This window comes from Phyllopteryx taeniolatus, chromosome 18 (assembly GCF_024500385.1).
Source record: "Phyllopteryx taeniolatus isolate TA_2022b chromosome 18, UOR_Ptae_1.2, whole genome shotgun sequence".
Taxonomy (NCBI): Eukaryota; Metazoa; Chordata; class Actinopteri; order Syngnathiformes; family Syngnathidae; genus Phyllopteryx; species Phyllopteryx taeniolatus.
Window position 1 is genome coordinate 16,144,999 of NC_084519.1, and position 22,514 is coordinate 16,167,512.

The 22,514-nt window shown below is 40.6% G+C and overlaps 1 protein-coding gene across 3 annotated transcripts; it reads left to right on the forward strand.

The window, feature by feature from the left end:
- Positions 1 to 1,476: 1,476 nt before the first annotated feature.
- vegfab (vascular endothelial growth factor Ab) lies at positions 1,477 to 17,446 on the forward strand. Of its 3 annotated transcripts, XM_061753998.1 has the most exons (8): positions 1,477 to 2,122; positions 4,705 to 4,747; positions 6,882 to 7,078; positions 7,438 to 7,514; positions 9,033 to 9,065; positions 13,540 to 13,614; positions 15,004 to 15,135; positions 16,023 to 17,446. In XM_061753998.1, the coding sequence occupies exons 1-8, from the start codon at positions 2,069 to 2,071 to the stop codon at positions 16,042 to 16,044; spliced, it is 633 nt and encodes a 210-aa protein (XP_061609982.1). In that variant the 5' UTR covers positions 1,477 to 2,068; the 3' UTR covers positions 16,045 to 17,446. The 3 variants fall into 3 exon arrangements, with proteins under 3 accessions (XP_061609982.1, XP_061609985.1, XP_061609983.1); XM_061753999.1 differs by lacking the exon at positions 13,540 to 13,614 and having other exon boundaries at positions 1,480 to 2,122; XM_061754001.1 differs by lacking the exons at positions 13,540 to 13,614; positions 16,023 to 17,446 and having other exon boundaries at positions 1,478 to 2,122; positions 15,004 to 15,139.
- The last annotated feature ends 5,068 nt before the right edge of the window (positions 17,447 to 22,514 follow it).

Here is a 22,514-nt window from a genome sequence, read left to right on the forward strand (position 1 = left end):
GACATTATTTGCTTTATTGTTTTAGCATTGCTATAATGACAAGCTATAATTAGAATGGCAGTCAGTGGACCACAGTCCTCTGCCAAGGTCAACCTGTTCTGTATTTGCCCTGTCCAGCAGGTGGCGGTAATGTGCATTATCACAAAACTGCTGCCGCACACAGCATTATGAGTTCCAGCTTTTATCGTTCTTTTATCGTTTTATCACAAAGAGGCTGTAATGCTAAATATTTTTATTTTTAATCTTATCCTCTTCTGCTCATTTATCGGGATCTGAATTTACAGAATGTCTTCTGTGCTTGTTGGAAGTAATTATTTTAATCTCTTAAGGTAAACACAACCAGAAAACACTGTAAATTTGGAAAATAAATGTACAGAATGAATTGAATCCGAATTTTTATTGAGCTAAGGCACATATTTTACATTAGAAAATTCTTACAGCGCACCACCAAACAAAACTGTCACAAAAAGCATATTACAGCACTGAAAGAAATGATGATCTAGTCTCATTTTATTCACAAATTTACCAAGTGTGAAAACCAGTTCTGTTCCTACGGGAGTGACGTAACCTTGGGAGAATTGTACATATAGTCCCACTTTAATTTATTTGAGCTTAATCAGAGGCACTTTTAATGGTGGAAGGTATTTGCTGACCTCCATTTAACACGAGTTGTTAAGAATGTGATTGTTTAATCCTGAACACATTTATGAGGGTGTGTGCACTTGTGCAGCCACATTATCTTGGTTGTTTATTTTTATTTCCACGCTCTATTTTTTTTCTCAATTGAGTTGTACAGGTTATAGGTTAACTAACTGTGATTTATTAATTTTTTTAATTATTTATCTTGGTCTCATTTTTGTATATCATTAAAACCTACCTGTTGAACAGGGGTGTGTAGACATTATATATCTGCTGCAGCTTCCCTTCAGTTCCTTTATTAATAGTCGAATTATTGACCGTGTTGTTTTAATAAATACATAAGTTAAATAAATAATACAGATTTTTCTCAATCCTATGAATAATTTTGGCGATGAGTGCTCATTTTTTGGCTGGAGCACCTGCCTGCAAAAATGTCTGTGCACGTGCCTGCAATACAGTGCTATTTTTCTTTATTGAAAATACATTTAAACAAGTGTTTTTGTTTTTCTGTGAGGGGGCTAGAATGGATTGGTTGCATTTCAATGCTAATACTGCATAGATCAATTGAATTGCTCATGGACATTTATACAGCGCCAGTCTTTTTTCACCACTGCGCCACCTGCTGGACGTGGTGGTGCATTGCCCCACTTTCCCCTCCGTGCGAAAAAAAAAAAAAAGCTCATGCCTCATTCCTGTCAGGACGAGGGTCCCCGACTTGATAGCGCCATTACATGAGTCGACGCACAACCAGGAGCCAAACTCAAGAGTTGAACTTGCCACGCCCCCCACCTTGAGTGCACCAATCACGGCCGGCCCGCTTCAAACACACACGCACACACAGACGCGCGCACTCACACTGTGGAGTGCAGCAAGCGCTGGAGAGGTGGACGCGTCCCGGTTCTTGGGTGATCATCTTTCTTGCGCGCAAAGGAGACGTCAGAACGGAGCGTACGCGGCCTTCCTGCCCGTTTAACGTCGCTTGGGTTCGGGTCAAAGGAGGTACAGGAGTGCGGTGCGAACGGCGGACTGACTGCCACTGGCGCAACAAGCATGGGATTATTATTCGGTGCGTAATGTTGCCACTCAGCCTCTGCGGGAAAGCGCGCAGCCATGTGAGATGTCCCGGATTCTGCCTCTCTGTGTTTGTGTGTAATGTGTGGATAGTAACCCCCCCACCTCGCCCCCAACCCCCCACCCACCCCCGAGGATCGCTCGACAAGTGAAGAGTTTGGGGCGCAAAGAGGATTTTTTATTTTGTATTTGATTTTTTTGGCACGCCGCTGCACCCACAGGATCCTCTTTTTAAAAGCCTTGCTTGTAAATACTAACTTCATGAACGCGAAGCCCACCGCCTCCCACCACCGCCACCACCAGCAACAGCACCACCGCGGATTCTAACACCTCACCCGGATTTGGATTTGACAACACCATGAACTTTATTGACAGTTTGACACTATTATTTCTGACGCTGTCGGCTGTCAAGGTGAGTCAACGTTGGGTCCCAAAAAAAAAAAAAAAAAAAAAAAAAAAAAAAAGAGAGAGAGAAAATGCGTCACTCGACCTTGCCGGGTCATTGCTGGTCCTTAAAAATAGAAATAAATAAATAAATAAAAAAGCCAACGTATAAGGCATTATTTTTATTATTATTATTCAAGGACTTTTAATTTGTTTTAATATTTATTTGTGTATATTTAAACATATTTTATTTATTTTATTGTATATGATTGTAAAGATTATTTATTTTATGTAAAGATGTAAAAAGAATGCGAACATATGAAGTGATTTAAAGAAATATTTTAAAATAAATAAATAAAAAATATATATATAGGTATATATTTATAACAACATTTTTATATTCGTACACAAAACGTAAAAAATTACCAATGAATGAATTGGAATTTTTTAAATATTCAAGGAAAGAAAATGTGAACATTTTCAGATTATCATTGTTATTATTATTATTTAAATTAAAAATAAATTTACTATAAATGCATCAAACAATGCCATGACATATGAAGCCTTTTTTAAATTAAGGATGAATATATATATATATATATATATTTAAAATATTTTATTACATATTGTTGTATTTATTTTTCAAATTAACATAATCTTCAATGACTTTTCGTGTTAGTGTTATTTCCAAGTCAACAATGTTTGGCTTAAAGCCTGCTCTTCCAATTAAGGATTACATTTTAACTATTAAATAATAATAAAATAATAATAATAATAATAATAATAATAAGTAAAACGTGCGATGACTGGTTATTTGTTTATTTATTTTACTTTTTTATTTTCTTTACATTTTAACACTCACTTTTTTATTTATTTTTTTATTTTAATTATTTTTTTTTCCTTTTTTAAGAACTCAGTGAACCTTTCCAGCTACTGTACTGGCTGCTCATAGGTCATTAGTCATGTGGAAGACATAATAGTCGTTCATCAAAGCAAACGTGAAGATAGAAAAAAAAAAAAAAAGAATCTATTCTTTTATCATAACTGTAATAATAATAATAATTATTATTATTATTATTAAAACGTGCAATGACTCTTTTTTTATTTATTCCACTTTTTTTATTTTCTTTACATTTTGACACATTTTAAAAAAATATATATATATATTTTTTAAGAACTTAGTGAACCATTCCAGCTACTGTACTGGCTGCTCAAAGGTCATTAGTCATGTGGAAGACATAATAGTCGTTCATCAAAGCAAAGGTGAAGATAGAAAAAACACAAGATAAGAATCTATTCTTTTATCATAACTGTAATAATAATAATAATAATCCCCCCCCCCCTCCCCCGTTCCAGTTCTAACTGCCAAATTAGAAAGGGGCATCCTATCCACTTATTGGGATTTGCAAGCATATCCCAGTGTTTTGAATGAGTGCGTCGGTGGGTGGTTACTTGAGGGGAGGTTGCACTCACAACCGGACCCCCACTCTCTCACTCTCTCACGCCACCCGGAAGGGGCGGGTACCCTACGTCCCTTCAACGGGAATGACTCGGTATTTTTTATTTTTTTTCATTAAATCCAATTCGGAACGAGTGCTGGCGTCTCACGCAACATAAGCGAGGTATTGCAAACTCATGGAAACTTGCCAGTAATCCTTTTGTGTGGTGCCATTGCGCGCGCACAAACACACGCGCACGCAGTGAAGCAGTGAAAGGGGGTGACGGAGTTGGGGGGGGGGGGGGGGGGAGTGGCTGGTTGACATTCTTACCGGCTTTTAATGGGAATGAATGCAGCCAGGAGTCCATGAAGGTTGCGAAATCAACACACTTGTCGCGCACACGGGGTTGTAAAAGGTTCGCCACGTTCAGTTCCAAGCTCGAGTCACATTGCCCCTACGTGCTATGTAAATCTTGGAATATATATTATTATATATATATTGCAGATAAAAGTTGAACATTAATTGTGCCTAAAGAAATGTTTGAAAACGTCGTTTCTTACAGGTATAAGTTATATAGAACTGAATTTTACTCAACAAACTAACTGTACTGGATTTAAAAAAATAATAATAATAAAAAGTTGAAACCACTGTAACATTACGGCGTGTTTGAACATTTAATTGAGTGATTCTTTTGTGTACCACGAGAGGGAGCCCCGCGTGCCACTGGTGGTACTCGTGCCACACTTTGAGAATCCCTTCTGTACACTATTTTATTGCCTTCGCGACTGTCATAGGAAATTAATGTCAAGTTAAGTTTACATTTTCATAATCCATTTATGCAAAGGCTTCGCATACTTTTTCGCGTTGATGGATTTGTCCTACATATTTTTTGAAAAGCTGAGTTCGGGAAACCCTAATCTCTATGTCTATTTTGAATGTCAGTGTAAAAGTGATTTATCATTTTACGTGATGGCTTTAACTCTGGCTCAGCCTATACCATGTGTGTGTGTGCGTGTGTGTGTGTATATACACATGTGTAGGCCGAGATAAGATTTTTGGGAGTATCTCAGGGGTTCAACCGCAAAACGTAAATATACAGTTTTGCACACTAAGTCCTTGCACAGCTCACTTTTTGACCCTTTTTTTTTTTGTGTGTGTGTTGTTGTTGCAGAGTGCCCAATTACCGAGGGAAACGCAGCGAGGTCCACATGACGGTAGGTGACCTATAGGACAAGGGTGGGAACATCAATACGTGTGGGTGGGGCGAGGGGGGGGGGGGGGGGTGTTCCTCAGTGTATGTAAATGTGTATGAGAGAGAGACAAAGAGTGTGCGGTCGTGAAAGTGTGAGAATGGTGTTAATGAGTGAGCGTGCGCGTATGTGTGTGTGTGCGTGCGAAGCCCACTTGTGCGGCGGTTCACTTTGCCACTGTACAGGCACATGCTCGCCCCCTAGTGGACACTTTTCCCGCTCCACTCCAAGGCCTTTAAATGGAGACATGGGGAACTTTTTTTTTTTTTTTTTCCACATTTTTTTCATGTCTGAGGTTAGGCCGAGGGAAATGTTACGGTCACCAGACGCACTTTTATAGAAAGGAATGGAATTTCACCCCCCCTTTTTTTTTTTTTTTTTTTTTTTGCACAATCCCAGCATTGCCCAATCGGATTTGGGAAGAGTCAGAGTTGGGAAAAAAGGGAAACTTGTAGTTATTCTTCAGGCACCGGCGTCATGTTTGTATTGGCCGCCCGAGGCTTGTTTTCCGCTCACTTGTTCTCACACTGATTGGTTGGAAGCGGCGAGTCCGGTATGTTTCTCAAGGGACGAGCCGAGCGTTTTGCGTGCCGTGGATGGATTTACACGTGGACAAAAGTATTGAGATGCACCCCTTAATCAAGTCATCGCCAGGTCATCAAACACATTTGCATCTTATTCACCTTAACAAGACATTTTGTCTGCTTCTAACGTTGTGAGAGCAGTTTCAGGAAAGTATTGAGTACTATGTGACATTTACATGTACATTTATTCGATTGGCCCAAGGCCAAAGACTCAAGGATTTTCCAAAGCCGAACCCCTAGCCGAGACTTGCGTCATTTTTATGTGGCCCTTGCCAGCCTGGGAAATGTGTCGTGCCAAGTGATAATAATCAATAATACAGGGGCAATTATGTAATAATATGACTGTTCATTTATATGGCATACTTGCTATAACTGTGATGTGGCCCAAGATGAAAACAAGTTTGACGGCTGTATACTGTTTGTTATTGTTGATGCTGAAGTTTGAAGCAACAAATAACCAAATGTTTTCTCAAACCTATTGAGCCGAGGCACATATTTGAAATTTTTGAGCAAAATGTCAGGGCACACCAGCAAGCAAAAATGTCGCAAAGGTATATACTTTTATACTGAAATCATGAAAACTGATCATAATTCTCTTGTATGAATGGCAACAAGTGGATAGACAGGTTAATTATACCTTCTGCCATCTAGTGGAAGAGCATTTCATTATTCTGCCTGTCACTATATACCACTGGTGTAGATAGATGAACAAAGATACATTATTTGAAGTAAATCAATCATATTTTTGGGGCCAATTAAGTGAAACTCAATAATTTCCCACTAAGGACACGTCAGAGTCTTCACTGAACCTAAAAAGAAAGAAGAAAACAAGATTCTAGGCCGGAACGTTGATCGCAAGGCAGAGGTGATAACCAAATGCTCCAAAATACTGCCCAGCTTAGGCAGGGCACATACAAACGCACAACCATTCACATTTGCCTTTACACCTACGGACAAATTCAATTAACCTGACATGCGTGATTTTGGAATGTGGGAATACCATGCCGTGACAACGAGGCGCTCTAAAGCGGCCACGCCAGTGCGACCCCCCCGTACATATGCTGGCTGTCAATCCTGACTTCAAAAAAATAATAAATCCTTCGTACTCGCTTCGTCTCCACCAATGTGACGTCTGCGCATTCACAGCTGACAACGAGGCGCTCTACAGCATCCATGCCTGTGGACTATCCGAAGGGATGATGCGTTTTTGGGGCGCATGCATAGAACTGCACATCGCAACTGCGCTGCATAACCGCTAATGTGAATAAAGGCACTCGAGTTCTTAGACAGTGGGCACTCATGCCGAGGTCGAGGTGTATCTCGGGGTCCCGTTTTAGCTACAACCCCCCCCCCCAAAAAAAAAAATCGGGAAAACCGAAATGGTGAATAACAGTTTAATACTCTAAGCTCCACACGTGAGTACTTCATAGTTGTCACTCTTTGCAAGGGCTTTCAAATGATTGCCAATGAGCCTTTTGCCTATATTGTCTCACTGTGTCCGTATCCCTTTGCAGTGATCCCCTTGATAGAGGTGTACAACAAGAGCTTGTGTAAGCCTCGGGAGCTGCTGGTGGAGATCCTGCAAGAGTACCCCGAGGAGGTGGAGCACATCTTCATCCCGTCCTGTGTGGTGTTGACGCGCTGCGCCGGCTGCTGCAACGACGAGACGCTGCAGTGCATGCCCACGTCCAGCTATAACGTGACCATGGAGGTCTGCAAACTCAATGATTGATGATGCTTTGGGGAGCCGTTTTGTTTTCGGAGAGCGGGGTGGTCTACTCTGTGGGTTTGGAAGATCAATGTGCTTGAATCATCAGTTTACTTCTGGCACCGAGAGCCGTTTTAGTAGTGGTTATTCAACAGGACAGTTATGGTTGCAACAATTTGTAGATCACAGTCAATAATGTGCCTCCAAGTGTGGTTTTGGATCTGTTTTTGATCCATTTGGATTAAACAACAAGAGACCACAAGTACATTATGTGATTGTTCGATTAACTTTTTGCTGATCGGTGACCCTTGTGTATTTTTGCACATGTTCTCCTGATGGACTGCCCTCTGTTCCCTTCGCAGATCAAAAGAGTAACAACCCAAAGGCAAAAAAATGACATCTTCATGAGTTTTACAGAACACAGCGCATGCGAGTGTAGGTAAGAAACCCTCCATACACACACACCCACATGGCTAAAGCATGTGAATGTTTAAAAAAACAACAACAACAACAACAAAAAGAAATGTCAAACGCTCCTCCGCCAGCTTCTGACACATTTGACATGTCTGCTAGATTCATATCTCCTTATCATCTGCTTCCTTCTCTTGGCTCGTGATTAAAAAAAAAAAAAAAAAAAAAAAAAAGGTCTTTGCATGTTGAAGCGTATCCCAGTAGACATTTCCCATATTTGTGCACCGGCTTATCCTCATTCCATCGCATGGAGACACATTACTGCTACTACTACCCAAATTTCATGTGTTTCCCCACTTTCGGTTCTTCAAATTTAGTGTTAAATCTAGTTTAACTGTCTCATTATCTTGTAAGACGATGAAACAAGTAATGTCTCTGTCCCCTGTACAACCATCAAGTATTTTTCCTGAGTTGTGTGATGCATTGAAAATGATTCATTTACAACAAACGACGTACCGCTGTCTATCTACGCTAGTGACGTATAAGGACAGGCAGAACAATTAAATGCTCTCCACTAGATGGCAGAAGATATATAAATAACCTCTGTTCATTTTTTCTCATTTCTGCGCCATTTTTGTTCGGTGGGGTTCCACGAGATTATTTTGAATGTAACATATGTGCCTTGGCTCAATAAAAAGTTGGGAAACACCACTACCTTTCCAAAAGTGTTGGGATAAGTGGCCATTGAACCTACTGTCGCTGCCCCTTCAATGAAAAGTGGAAAATTTGTCAGCAGGCCTAAAGAGTAAAAAAAAAAAAAAAAAAAAAGGTCAATACTGCACTGCATGCACTGTGCACCAGAAAAAGGCCTTTTCCAACTCTTTCCACAACAATGTCAGCATGCAACTGTCCAAAAATGTCTTGCGAAGGTCTAGCCCAACCCCTGATTGATGAATTCATCGATTGTCCCAATACGTTCGTCCACAAAGAATTTACGTGCCCCTAACGAGCAGGACTGTTGACCCTGGGTCTTTCCTAGCAATCAAGTATTGAGCCTTTTCTACCCTGTAGGCCCACTGTAATCACGGAATTGTAAATAAGATTTGAAGTGGTTTAGTCCCACGCCTGATTGACTGCCAATAATCATTGATGCTTGAAAAGCGCATTGATTATCTCTCTTTATGGGTTGAGACACTCATGAAAAGCCTGCTGATGAAATACAGTTTCGGCCCAAAAATGTTTCAACACGCCTGCACGGTGCGTGACCCCGCAAACTGAAATAGTGCGCCTTTCCTCACACTTTTGCCTAACAAGAGATTTCACCACAAAGTATTATCAGCGGGAGTTGTTTTAGACCTGCTATTGTGTGCGTACGCATCCATGAAACAACAGCCAAGCAACCCCGTCACGTGTGACTGTGCAACAAATGGTTCAGGTTCATTTCAAAGTGAAAGCTAGTTAGGCAACATTTTTTGGATGATGATGATGATCCATGGACCACCCTTACGTATCTAATGTCACATTTTGTTTTTGTGCCTGCTTTCAGGGTAAAGAAAGAAGTGAAAGAGCTGAGAGAAAAGTGAGTACAGAGCTTCTTTGAGCTTTAATGCTCGAGTTGAACAATAGCCAGCAGTGATTTGATCTTGTTCCTGTTCCGTCCTGCAAAAAAAAAAAAAAAAAAAGACTTGGGCCTCTCGCTCACGGATGGCCATTTTGACTAGGTTTCCTCCATCTGACTACGGTGGCGCCTCCAAAGTTGAACACGAGCTGTAATTCCGGTTGACTTCCAAGGCCAGTCAAACTTTTAGTAACTGTACAGGCACTGTATGAAGTAACATTTGAATGTTCTTAGCTTGTCGTACAAGCGTAAAGAGACGTCATTCACTGCCAACCGTTTTTAAGAGTTCCCCATATTTTGCTCTCACCCGAAACATCAGTTTCTGACGTCTCTAAAACTTGTTTACTTTGAGGAAGAGAAGTTGGGTTGGATTCCAAATTGTTCCGCTTTTTGGAGGTTCCACTGTGTCACCAAAAATGAGAGATATTAGGCTTCTGGGTGAAATTTATGAGTGAACCTAAAATGACCTTCTCGAAACTTTTGTCCAGCTCTTACAGAATTTTCTGTCCAACTTACAAGGAGCTGAATGTAAAAATTCACAACAGGTTAATTGAAAAGTTTAGAGAAGGTCAAATGAGGTTCACCTTTAAAGGTTATAGTGCAGTTTAGGTTCTGATATCCCTAGTTTTTTTGTTAGGAGAATCTCTGAATGTTCTGACCTCCTGTTTCAATGTCAGTGGGTTCCTGAGCAGAAATGTTGCGTAGGTCTGTGTGAACTACCCGTCGTTCTTAAAGCCGCAAATAGATTGACTCAACTGCGCCTCTGCAGGTTGTAACCAAGTAATGCATTCCCTTTTGCCTCAGTGGCTTGAAGACACGATTAATCGACTCTCAGTGCATTTCCCCCCCCCCCTGTTTTTCGTATTAACAAAAGCCTACATTGCTGAGGCTTGCAGGTGGTTTACGCCGCAATTAAAGCGTGCCGGTGAATGAGTGACTCTTAACGAGTTCGTTGCCCTCGCCACAGCTGACCTTTACACCTTTCCTCCCCCTCGCCCTATCTCCTATTTACATTCTTCCCCTCGTTTACATCCACTTAACTCCCGCTACTCCGGTCGCCGCTCGCTCTGATATCGATAGCAGTTTATGAAGTCGCTCCGCCGGCACCAGAAGCCGCTAAAACCCGTTAAAACGACTCCCTAAGTGAACACTTGGTAATATCGGGGGCGGGTGCTTATGTTTGGGCTTTAGACAGGGCCATTTGTCGTACAGATAAGCGCCAGTGTCGGGGGGCCTCCTCTTTAACCTCGTTTTGATTGTTTACGAGTTGTCCCACGCTAGCTTGCGGTTGACAACAACAACGCTCTCGGGGTCATTCAACTATGGTGCTTTTTGTTTTGTTTTTTTGTACGTTGGCCAGTAGTGTGACTGGAGTCATCAATGTGAGAGGTCGGGAGAAGGAGCGAACCGCCAGGCTCCAAAATACACCGGATTTCGTAATTATTCAAAACAACACCATGTAGTAAGTCAGTACTGTCAAATCATGCCAATTTTTTTCCGTCAAGGAAGAAAAATGCCACATATAAACACACCGCAAACGACAGATTTAGCACCAGAACAATAAATCTTTTGCAGTATGTTGTACAGTTTCATCTTTAAGACTGTTACAAGAATGTGAGTACGTAAATGTAATAACTGATATTTAGCCGATTTCAGGTCTTATCATTTTGCAACGGTGGTAGTGGGTTGCAAATGACATTTTACATTGAAAGCAGATAAAAGCTAAATTCGCAATCACATTTGGTCCAGCGAAAATCAAGGTCTATTGTCGAACTTACGTGCGTTAAAACAAATGCAATGGTGGTCTGAAGAAGTACGAATTTGATGAACGGTTCTGGCGGCGTCTTCTCATTGGTTATTTCGCAACAACGTTTTAAAGGTACATGCAGGAGACCCATCAGAATCTCCTGAAGTGGACAAGTTCGCTCATACCTCAAATCTTGGCTCACAACACAAAGCAAAAAAATATATATAAAAAAATGTTACAAAAATCGACCGAGCGACAGAAAATTACATTACTCATAAAACTCACAATTTGGTGCAGTCATTAGTCTGGGTTCCACTGAATATAAAACTAATATCAGTTTAAAAATAATGTTGTTGACATGCTGGTTTTTAGCAGTTAGCAGTTCTGTTGTTGCCGTAGCAACCATACTGTACGTCTCCTACTTACGTGGTCTCAAATTGTCGGTAGGTCGGTGGTGGACCAGCCAGGACACATGTAGCATTCTATTACCAACTATGGTAATGTCAATGTTCTGAGTTATGTGGCACCATATGACTCTCATATTACTTTGCTGTATTTATCACAGTAGTTCCGATGGTTAGTAAACGTTTATTCTACAATGCAATTGAAGCGTTGCTGGGTTTTTTTCTGCTTCTAAAAAGTTCCTTTGCCCATCTTTTAGCAGATGCATGACTTTGTTTTGGCTGCATGCAGATGCACAGAACAAAGCTCGAGACGTGTACTTGCTCGCATTACAAATAGATGACAGGAGTCTGTTGCATTTCTGTCTTTTCTCTTGATTGTGGTTTATTCGCAGAGGCAGAGAGATGTTTAATAGAACATAGCCATGGATATGGGCCATTGGATGACTTCCTACTTGGCCTCATAGAGCTTTCATTAAAGGGTCTTTAACATGCTTGAAAGTAAAATGCCAAGAAGCAAAACGTGCACATGTGAAGCCACAGGTGCATCCTTTGTAAGCTTTGAATCCTTTATGAGCTTGTTCCCATTGTGTTGTGCTTTGAATCAAAAAGTTAGGACTCGGGTTGACTGATGTGGTCCAGAGGAAGTTTATTATCTTCCATTCACGAGAGGAATTTTATGTTTTTTGTTTTGTTTTTTTTTAGAAGAGAACGCAATAAATTGCTTGCCCACTTATCTTCTCACGGAACATTTTAGGTCCACAATGTTCCATAATTTATGTGGGACACAACGACATGTGTTTCTGAATCTTTACCAGTCACATTGTCCTCTCGCCTAATGATTAAATTCCCATAAAATTGAATCACATTCTCGCATAGTTTTACATAGGAAACGTCTCCTGTACTTTCTCACTGCAATTTAACTATTCTTTCGGGAGGGATAACAAGTCACCACCGTGAACCGCGCCGGAGCCTTTCCGAGCTAACTGCGGGCGAGACTGGTCGCTGGACTGGTCGCCAGTCAATCCCAGGGCACATATATACAAACAACAATTCACACTCACTTAATCACTTGATTTACTTCCATGTTTCAAACACATCCGCAATAGGTGAAAATACGCAACATGAAGACCATATAAAAGAAAGTTTTTAAAGGTTTTACAGCTCCCACACTTGTACTTAAACAGACTGTTCCTGTACTTTACGACTGTGTACGTGCATGTGTCTTTAAGACGAGGGGACAATTGGGGTGCCGTGTAACATCAGCGAGTCAGTCTGGGTGTGTGCTGTGGATGACAGCAGCTCCTGTGTGGCTGTGGTTTACCGTTCTCCCACGTTCAAGAAACGACTGGAAAAGTGCATTGGCGACTTTGGCTCTCCTTTCCACAAGAGAGGGCATTACAGTAAGACAGTATAAAATCGCACATATTTTACATTAGGAAAAAATCTCACGACACACCACGAAAACAAAACTGTCAGAAAAAGTATATGCAGTGTACTGAAATGATGATCTCGCCTAAATTTACTGAGAAATGTATTTACTCGATATGAACGCTGGGTCTGTTCAACTGAACACAAAGCCTTTTTTAAAGTGTTTTATGAATGGCAGTAGGCGTCTGTGTAAATTCTCAGTCATTCAGGTCAAGGTAATCCGCAAAGGCAACAGGCGGATACGCAAACTAAGGCCCGCCGTACACTCTATGCGGAGCCGCAAAACCTAATACAAGGCCGCAGTTTTCATCCACAGGTACAGATGAAATTGCAGCGCCTCCGTGGATCGAATGGCTCAATGTGTGTAAGTCGTCAACTGTCATCGATTTGCGATGGTTTCATTCCGGTCGGGTTCGGCCACATCGCGCGGTGCGGCGAGCATACGTGGACCTGCTGTCATCTAGTGGAAGTGCATTTAGTCACGATTTGTCAATGAACAAGAATACATTATTTGTAGTGAATAAGTAAATATTTCTGGAGTCATTCAGTAAAAAATAATTTCCTGTGGCAAACTGGTCTACACCCTGTTGTAAAGGCAGGTTTGTTTTTTTGTTTTTTTTAATACATCTCTTGCATTTGAACGGCCTGATTCTGTTTGACTTATTGAGTTAGTGGCCATCTGAAACTCAAGCAACAGCAATGAAGTTCACCAATAACTTTCCACAAATATATCGCCGTTTTGACTCAATTTGTAGCATCCATGAGTGCAGAACACGCAAAGCAGCTGTTCAGTCTCTCCGTCTCTTCACTCTCTCAGGCTCTCTCTCTGCGTTGTTGTGCTCTCTCTCTCTTCCAGACAATCCCGGCGAGGCCCGGCTAAAGGCCAAAAACGAAAGCGAAAGAAAAACCGAGACATAACAATTGGCGATGCGTACGTCAGCTCCGCCTTCTCCACCTACCTGCACCTGAGTGTCGTGCTTCTCGTAATTAAGATGGCTTGGGAGGAGATCCTTTGCCCTTTTTAATGTACTACATCCGCACCCCGTCCATTAGCATGTCGCTAACGTGCCCGTCATTCTCTCAACTTGTCATCTCATGCCTGTACGTGTTTTGCTAACGTTGTCACTCGCTGCTAACTGCGTAGTTAATCCATCTCATACGTCAAGTCTAATCAATCGTCCGCCGATGTTAGTGGCTAGCGGTAACACCACTATAAAAAGTAGTTCAAGCATTAATTCGATAGCCATGAGCGGTATCTTGAGCATTTATTTGGTATCTGTGAGATCAGCTTAAGGTCATAATAGTACGCCAAAAGTCAAACTGTTAGTGGGAAAAAAATGTTACTGGTTGGACACAATCCTGTTACTGGAAGGTTCTAATCATTCTCCTAGTGAGCTGAACTGTTCTACTTGTTTGGACGTACAACGGACTAATACGTGGACCTGAAGCTGGATATCAAGGATAGCAAATAAATGCCCAAAGGGCTTACCGTACGCCACGCCCAACTGTTGTGATGTGTCCTGAAAGAAAAGTAAAAGCCGAGGTACATAGTCCCCACAACATCTCAACTTCAGATGAATGATAACGGATCAGCGGGAATAGACGCATCGACAGTTAGCCGTTGTCATTGGTGTTCCTCTATCAGCGGGATCGTAATCACCGTGTTTAGTCTGTGTAGCTATGCTGTGTCTCGCCTCCGTCTCCTTTGCCCTCTTTGTGCTTTTCATCTTTTTTTTTTCTCCCCGCGCACAATGCTGGTACTTTTTGTCATGTCATGTTCAGATATGAGTGATGGCTATCTGTTGCTTTCTTTCCCTTCTGCTAGGGGACGTTTGTAAACCAGACCAATTGTGTACCAAGCACTGTTTTTTTGTGTCACCGACGATGCTCTTGTCTCGCAACAATTCTGCCTCCATTTTGTGTCTTAAGTGCAATTGTTGGTTTGTCATCCATGTATGAAGCAATGGAGCTTAGCTTCGTCCTCCCATCTTTTTGACAATAAAATTAAATGTCCTAACGACGCATCAAGCAGATTCTTGAGTCTTCTTTGACAAACAAACGTAAGGCATGTGAGAGTGGTCCAATGAAAGAGGAAGAGTTCAGGGGGCGAGAAGGCGGGTTCATTTTACCACGTGTGTTTTAGACTGTGTGCAATACCAGCCAGACTGCCACATGCTATGCAAACACTTGGAAGAGAAAACCGGGCCGTATGACCTGCGAGTGACCGTTTTCACTCTTGATAATCCTCGTCTCTCTCTCTCCTTCCTTTCTTCCTGTCTCTGTGTCTGTCTATCTGTCTGATTGTCTGTCCTCCATCCAGTGTTTGCAAGCCGTGCTCAGAGAGAAGGAAGCATTTGTACTTGCAGGATCCGCAAACCTGCCACTGCTCCTGCAAACACACCATCGAGTTTTGTAAAGATCGCCAACTAGAGCTCAACGAGAGGACCTGCAGGTGAGTGTCACTTTAAGCCCCGTCGTTAGGTCAAGTTAACTCAAGTTAACTCAAGTTAACTCAAGTTAACTCAAGTTAACTCAAGTTTTATATCCCTTTTTCAGTAGGGTAAAAACTTATCGAAATTCTGTATTCTGTTGATGTTTGTTAATGTGGGGGAAAAAAATCATTTCTTTGGCTCGTCTGATTTTACTTTTGCTTTGGTAACATACTGTACTATATATTCAGTCCGGATTCATGAGTCCCCTTTTTTCTCACTATGGTTGTCAATTAAAGTGCCTTTTCCGGAAAGGACTTTCTTCAGGCTCCTGATTGGCTAATGTAGCCCAACCAAGGCCCTTGACAGCTGTTTTTTTTCTTTGTATTTGTTGTATTATTTTAACCCCAGGGCCAGAAAAAAAGAAATGTTCCTCAAACTTTGTACTTTATTTCATTACTAGATTAAATATAAAGGTTGTAGGAATAAAACCGTAAACAGGTCACAAACGCAACTTAACAGCCTTTTTTAAAACTTTAAACCCCAGACCTCATACCATTTCCATTAAGCAGTACAGTCCAGTTCGTTTGCTTTTATGGGTTTTACAATCCAGAATACGTACCTACTGTGATGCCTTCACATGTGGGAAAGAAACGCCACAGTTGCTAATGCATTTTTCAGCTTTTTATTTAACGTAAAACACATGACAAGACAACGAGGCCTACACACGCGTAAGCTGCTGTCGGCCACAGCTCACACACAAACTCAACACAACAACACGAACAGTAGTTTCTATACGGTTTATGCTCGCAATTTGTGTGTGTGTGTGTGTGTGTGTTCAAGTATGTTTAGAAAGTCTGTTTTAATAAGTTTAAATGTGTGTCTGATTCTGATTTTACTATTTGTTCAGATGTGACAAGCCCAGAAGATGAGGGAGGAGGAAGACCATGCACATACAAGATGAAGGAATACTCCGTTCTATTATTAGAACGTAATACAACGGATATTTCACAGCACAGCACTTTGACATTTTTGACCCGTAAGCTCTTCTTTTCTGTGGAAAGCATTCCGCTCTCGACTGCCAGAGAGGGATGGACTGTTGCCTCCCACTGTACATCGACAGTATCCGTGTGTGTGAGTTAGTGTGTAGACCAGCATACTACACAACTGTTTGCTGCTACAAAAAAAAAAAAATCAAAATAAAAAAAAAAAAATCAAAACTAAAACAATGCATCATTTGACGGAAGCGCCTTCTAACCGCCTTGTTGCTTTTACTTCACTGGATGCGAGTCTACTGTGCTGGTGCGCAAAATGCTTGGAGATTTAAGACTGCTTTAAGACGACAAGGGTGAAGAGGAAGAGGGCTCTGGCATGGATTCACACGCGGATGTCTACTTTTACTGGCACAGCGGGTGGGGAATCTTCCAAAAGTTGGCTGCTTTTCCCTCCAAGGACATTTTCAGCACACGACACAAGGAGTGCCTTTAAAGGGATACTGCTAGCCAACATGCTATTATAGCTGGCGTGAAAGAAAACCACTGAATGAAAACTCTACTGTAGTTTGATTCCATCGGGAAAACCAGTGCCTCGCTTAAAAAAAAAAAAAAAAAAAAGACGAAGAAAAGTGCTTTATAAATTATTTGTTCATTTTCCAGGCAAATGGGGATTTAACACAGTAGTGCTTCATTTACACGTCCTCTCTTGACTTGTATATAGCTAATATTATCCCTTCATGCCATAGTTCATTTTAGATAATTTATAAGGTCATAGAGTATTTTTCAGTATTCATTTTGTTGCCCATATTTAATGCGCTCTATTTATATATGCAGTGTTGTGTCCCATCTCTCCCAATGACTGTCCCATTTAGCATGGATTCTCTGTGCTTTTATTTTTGTTTTGTTTTTTACATATATAACTGAAATTAAAAAAAAAAAAAAAAAAAAAAAAAAAGATCAGATATTTACTAACATTCCCTAAACGGTTCCTTTGTAGCGAGGACACCTCCAGAATTATTAAGCCGCTCGTCCGCAAAGCATGTGATGAACTTTTAGCACGTGTAGAAATGTATGTAAGGAAGTAGCACGTGTGTTTTGCAAATACAGAAGAACTACTGCTACAAACACCACCATTACTACTACTACTTCCATCACCAACAACACATGTTCGAAATCTATATAAACAACCTCCGCCATCAGTCTTAGAAAGCTGATTCATTAGCTCCTTTTTTGTTATTGTTGTTCCATCACTCATAATCTGTTTTTATGTGTCCATGTAAAACAGTAAAGCATATTTATTTTCAAATTATATTGTTTTTATATAAAATACAGAAAAGTTTCTTGTGTTGTGTTTTCTGGCCAATGTCTACCCATTCTTTTAGTCTATGATGATCGATATTATGATCGATGGTATCAAAAGCTGCACTGGGATCAAGCAGAACCAGAATTGAAGATTTAGCGGCATTAGAACGTTGTAAGAGGCATGTAATTGATGATAACCAGACTAAAATGTATCCAAAATACTGCAGCTCTCAACATGGTGACTAACTGGTTTGCGGCAATTTATTAAAACATTTTTGGCACACAGGGCAGTTTAGAAATGGGCCCATAGTTGTTGTTTTTTGAGAAGTGGTTGAACAACTGCTTGGGGCCGATGAAGAATTGAACGACGAGTCATGGGCTATCTAATGGATTTTTCTCTTTTTAATGACAGAGCAGCTGTCGCTCATGACGTGCCAATAACATCTGGTCCCCGTGCCAAACATCTTACGTAAGGATGTCAGATGAGCCGGTCATGTGAAAAGTGTGAGTCATTAACGCAATTTATCGTCTTAAACAACCGTCGAGTGTGAGGTTCAAAAGGTTCTAAGACTCAAATATAGCATCAATAATAAAATGACAAATTACTTTTGACATCAAAAGGTTGTTTTTTTAAAACGTCCACACAAAAACATATTTGTAGGCTAACAAGTGCATGCCAAACCAACAGGATGCCTTGTAAATTCAAAACATGAAGGCGTTTTAGGCAACTGGAGGCCTGAAGAAAGTTACGTCTGGAAAAGAATTAAATAAAGGAAAAGGGAATTGTACGTGTGGAACAACTGTGAAGTTTAATTACTCCTGAAAATCTCAGTGTTGTAATATTTATCAATAAAACAAGTTAAAATTAGGTAATTTATTCACTAGCCAAATCTGTGTTGAAGTATTTTTTTTTAATGAATGGATGGGCATCTTTTAGCCGCAAATGACACAAAATACCATAAAAGCGTAAATTGATGTTTTTACATACCATTTTTACAATATGTTCAAAATAGGTTCGAAATCAAAACTTTAATAAAAAATATATATATATATATCAATCGATGCATGTACTGTACTGTAATTTATTAGAATGCTCTACTTTAGGGATGGGCATTTTATTTTTAGATAGATCGGGAAGGTCATTCGTAGATAAGGTTAAAAAAAATGTTAAACTGTGTGTATATATACTTCTAATAATGCAATAATTATTCTCATTTTGAATAGTATAAATTTGAATTAATTGATTAATTATTATTTTTTTTTTTTTACTATTTTACCAGACAAAAATATTAGTTACCATGAGTATGAAAAGCCTAAATGTACAGAAAATGTATAAAAAATATATTTTTGTCATGACAACCTGCCAATCAACATGCAAGCAAACATGCCATGTTGTAATGTGGCGCTAGCTAATCATTAGCGTGCAGGACCTCTGCACAGTCATTTTAGTCTGCACCATGCGCATGGAATAATGGGCCAACTTTCATTTCAACAGTGGCGAGCAGTGCATTTGGTACCTGGGGCTTCATTCGGGACTTAACCCGACTTATTTCGTGGTTATAGAAATCTTACAACAATGGAATATAACAGCAAGCAACTGTGCCACACAGATCATCTTCTGGAGTTGCAGTTCAGAATCAATGTTCACGTTATATAATAACATGAGGAAAAAAAAAAAAAACATTTAAAGGTCCCCTTCCATCAGAATCCATTTTCTACTGTTTCATGTGGTTGTTCACAGTTTCATAGGTCAAAATGAGTCTGTGACATGGTTTAAGTATGACATCTATGTATGTGGTTTGTCGATTGAATGCCAAAAAGCAATAAACGGCATAAGGTTTTGCAAAACGGGTGGATTTAAAATCACCAACGTCGTCGCCATGAATGCTTGGCAAGTTTGGTGACGTCATGTGAGGACGAATTTGAAATCTGATCGTGAAAGAAATAGCCCTACTGCTGATACAGTTGAAGTTACATTGGGCAGTAGTACCGATTCTGAAGGCCCGGGGCGGATTAGATTGACATGACGACATATAGAGGCTGAAATCTGATGGGACAAAAAACTAAATAAATCAATAAAAAATCCGCATACAATACTGGAAGCAGTGCAGCCCTTTTTTTGGCCTGACCATCCGCAACTGCATTTCAATGGTTGTTAAGACTGGATCAAATTGAAAGTATTGACATTGTAGTGTCGCTTGCCCCCGTTTTTTTAAGCAGTGGTTATGGCTGCGGGATTAGCAACTTGCTCAGTAACACTTTAGCAGTAGCTGATCTGCAGGCCCCATGGCACCAATCTAAGCCCTCTGAGTGTGCTTTTAAGTGGACCTTTGGGGATCTTTGGCCATGTTTGTTTTGAAACCGGTTTCCTCTAAACCCTGTTGCCCCGCTGCTTCCTAGCCGGATTAGCTCCCCTCTCTTTAAATGCATACCTACATATTTAAAGCACACCATATAATCCCAGTAAATTCTGGGGGCCCTCTTGCTTTCAGAGAGTACAACTCCGAAAGAATGCCGTAAACATTTAATCTGTGATTTAACGGCAGCTTAGGGCCCAGGGTGCGAGCTAGCTCCCTGTCTTAGCTTAATTGTGCTTGTTTCGTGTCAGTGTGGCATGTTTCAAAAGTTAACATAAGAGGGTTTGGTATTTAAGGAGCTGGCAAATGTGCTTCAACTGCAAAAAAATAAATAAAGAAATAAATAAAGCTAAGATTTACAGCCTAATACGTTTTGGCCACATCCAATAGTGCAGCCTAACAATCACACGCAAGATCCTAAATACAGCAGTAACTTGACTTGAGTTTCATTCTTTGCGTGACCAAGCTTTCATAATTATTTGTACAGTAATATCAATGTTATTAATTGAAATGCACTGAAATGCCATGAATCACAATAGCCCCCCCAAACAAAATATTTTATAAAGACAAATATCACTGTATTGGACAGCGACACAAAAAAGAGAATGTAAAGAAATCATTTTAAGTTTGGTCTCAAATCATCTTTCCTCATTGAAATGATTGGAAGTGCCATTAATCAGAATTCTCACGGCAACCTAAATTCAACCGTCCTTATCCTGACTCAGGAATATGATAAAATCATAATATTGGGATTATATTCTATTAGAAATACAACTTTTGCTCTTATACAGCTACGACTTAAAATATACACATTTTTTTGTTGTGATATTTGAAAAAACAGCTTTTTTGCTGTATTATTTAGGGGGTCCTTTGCTGTAAATCGGACCAATATTTTGTCCTATTTAAACTGTTGTGACCTTTTAGCTGGTGACACTGGACTGGCGAGACTAATAGTCAAGACCTAAGGCGGTAAACGTGCTTCGCAGCAGGTAAATGAGCGCGCTCTGCGGATATAAAAGGTCTCTAATCACGACTTGGCACCAAGCCCGGCGCACAGGCGTGTCTGCAGTGTGGTCAGGTATAATATGTGCCGGCTCACACGTACGATACCTTTAATCTATATTTACCCACGTTTGGGACTGACACAGGAAAATGCCCTTGGTGAGTCATGAGGCGGAGAAGGGCGGCGGGGAATAATAAGACGGAAATCAGTTTACAAAAGAATCAGTGGGCACGCTGGAAAAGTAAGGAGTGATATGTGAATGATATGGGTGTTCAGGCACCTGCGCCTTTTCCCCTTGATGCCCAAAGTTGTGTGTGACAGCCTGTCTATGCCCCCGCAACGATAAAATCTTATGTAACTCTGCCGCCCGCCCCCACCCAAAAAAATATATATATGGTTGAAATAAAACGAATTAAGGAATCAATAAATTGCTAAGCGTTTGACTTACGAGCTTGTGCATTGGTTCAGAGGCGCCGTAACAGGGCAGGCAAATCAGGCAGTTGCGGCCCGGAATAATTTACCTCACGTTAATTCCTTTTGAACATGTCGTTACACGCATCACCCGTGGCGCTGTCTATTTTGACGTACAGTACACTACGACCTTGGTCATAGCGGCAGAGCTGATCTAATGTTCAACAAACAAGCCATGTAAGTTGAGTCCAACTGTTACATGTTGATGGGAATAACTACCTACCAAATATTTCCTGGTACTCGGCTGAGAGGTGAGGTACACTGGATCCCTCATCGAGTTCTGGCGAAATGGCTCCTCCTTTTCCACAATTTGGAAAATCCATCCAAGAATCACTGCGTGATAGCTGAATCGTTTTCCTGGAATACAAAAGGGACAAAAATGAATGGATTACTCAGATTTATTTATGCAACTTTTTTTGTTAGTTTGCAGGGAACGTTTTGTTTCATCATGGCGACTTATGTAAACCTTCACAAATAGGCAGGCGGTACCATTTTTTGATCACGTACATTGGAGATGGTTCTGCTGAGACACAGCGACTCAAATGTGACTGACAAATCTCTGAATAATAATTTTTTTTATAAATCCCACAGTTGGGCCATTGTTTGCGTTGTGCTTCACACAGCTGACACTGTGCAGCTGGCGTCCATAAATCAGGATAAATTCACCATTTCTTAAAAATCAAACATCCACGTTTTCTTACAAGCCTTTGGAAATCCCCCCCAAATGGTAGCTGTCATCTCGTTTTATTAGACAAAATATTGGCCTTGTTCAAAAAAAATCACAAGGGCTCGAGGAAACAAATTTGGCAGCAATATCTAATTCCAGATCCACCACAAATCATTTTGTACTCAAATGAGTAAAGTTCTAACATTATGATCACTGCTTATTCCCTCATTAAACAGTTTGTTTTGTTTTTTTGTCACATTACCGTCACTGCTCGTTCCCTCGTTAAACACTGAGGTTTATTTTGTTGTTGTTTTTACAATGATCTGTCCATGCTACTCATGGTTATGCTCAGTCTTCTTCTTCCCTACTTGCACAGTTGGAATAAAACCTTCGGTTGTTTGCCTGCTTCTGTGTTTTCTATGCAAGCTGCTCTTCCACACTATATTCTACTCTAAATAACAGATTGCTTGACATACATAACGGTGCCTTTTAAATGCACCACCTGGTTCTATACGACAGACCCCTCTTCAGTGTAAACGCACTAAATCTCACCTTTCTACCCCCGTAACATTTGGCCCGCATGGCGACCACTTCCCAGGCTGTTTTA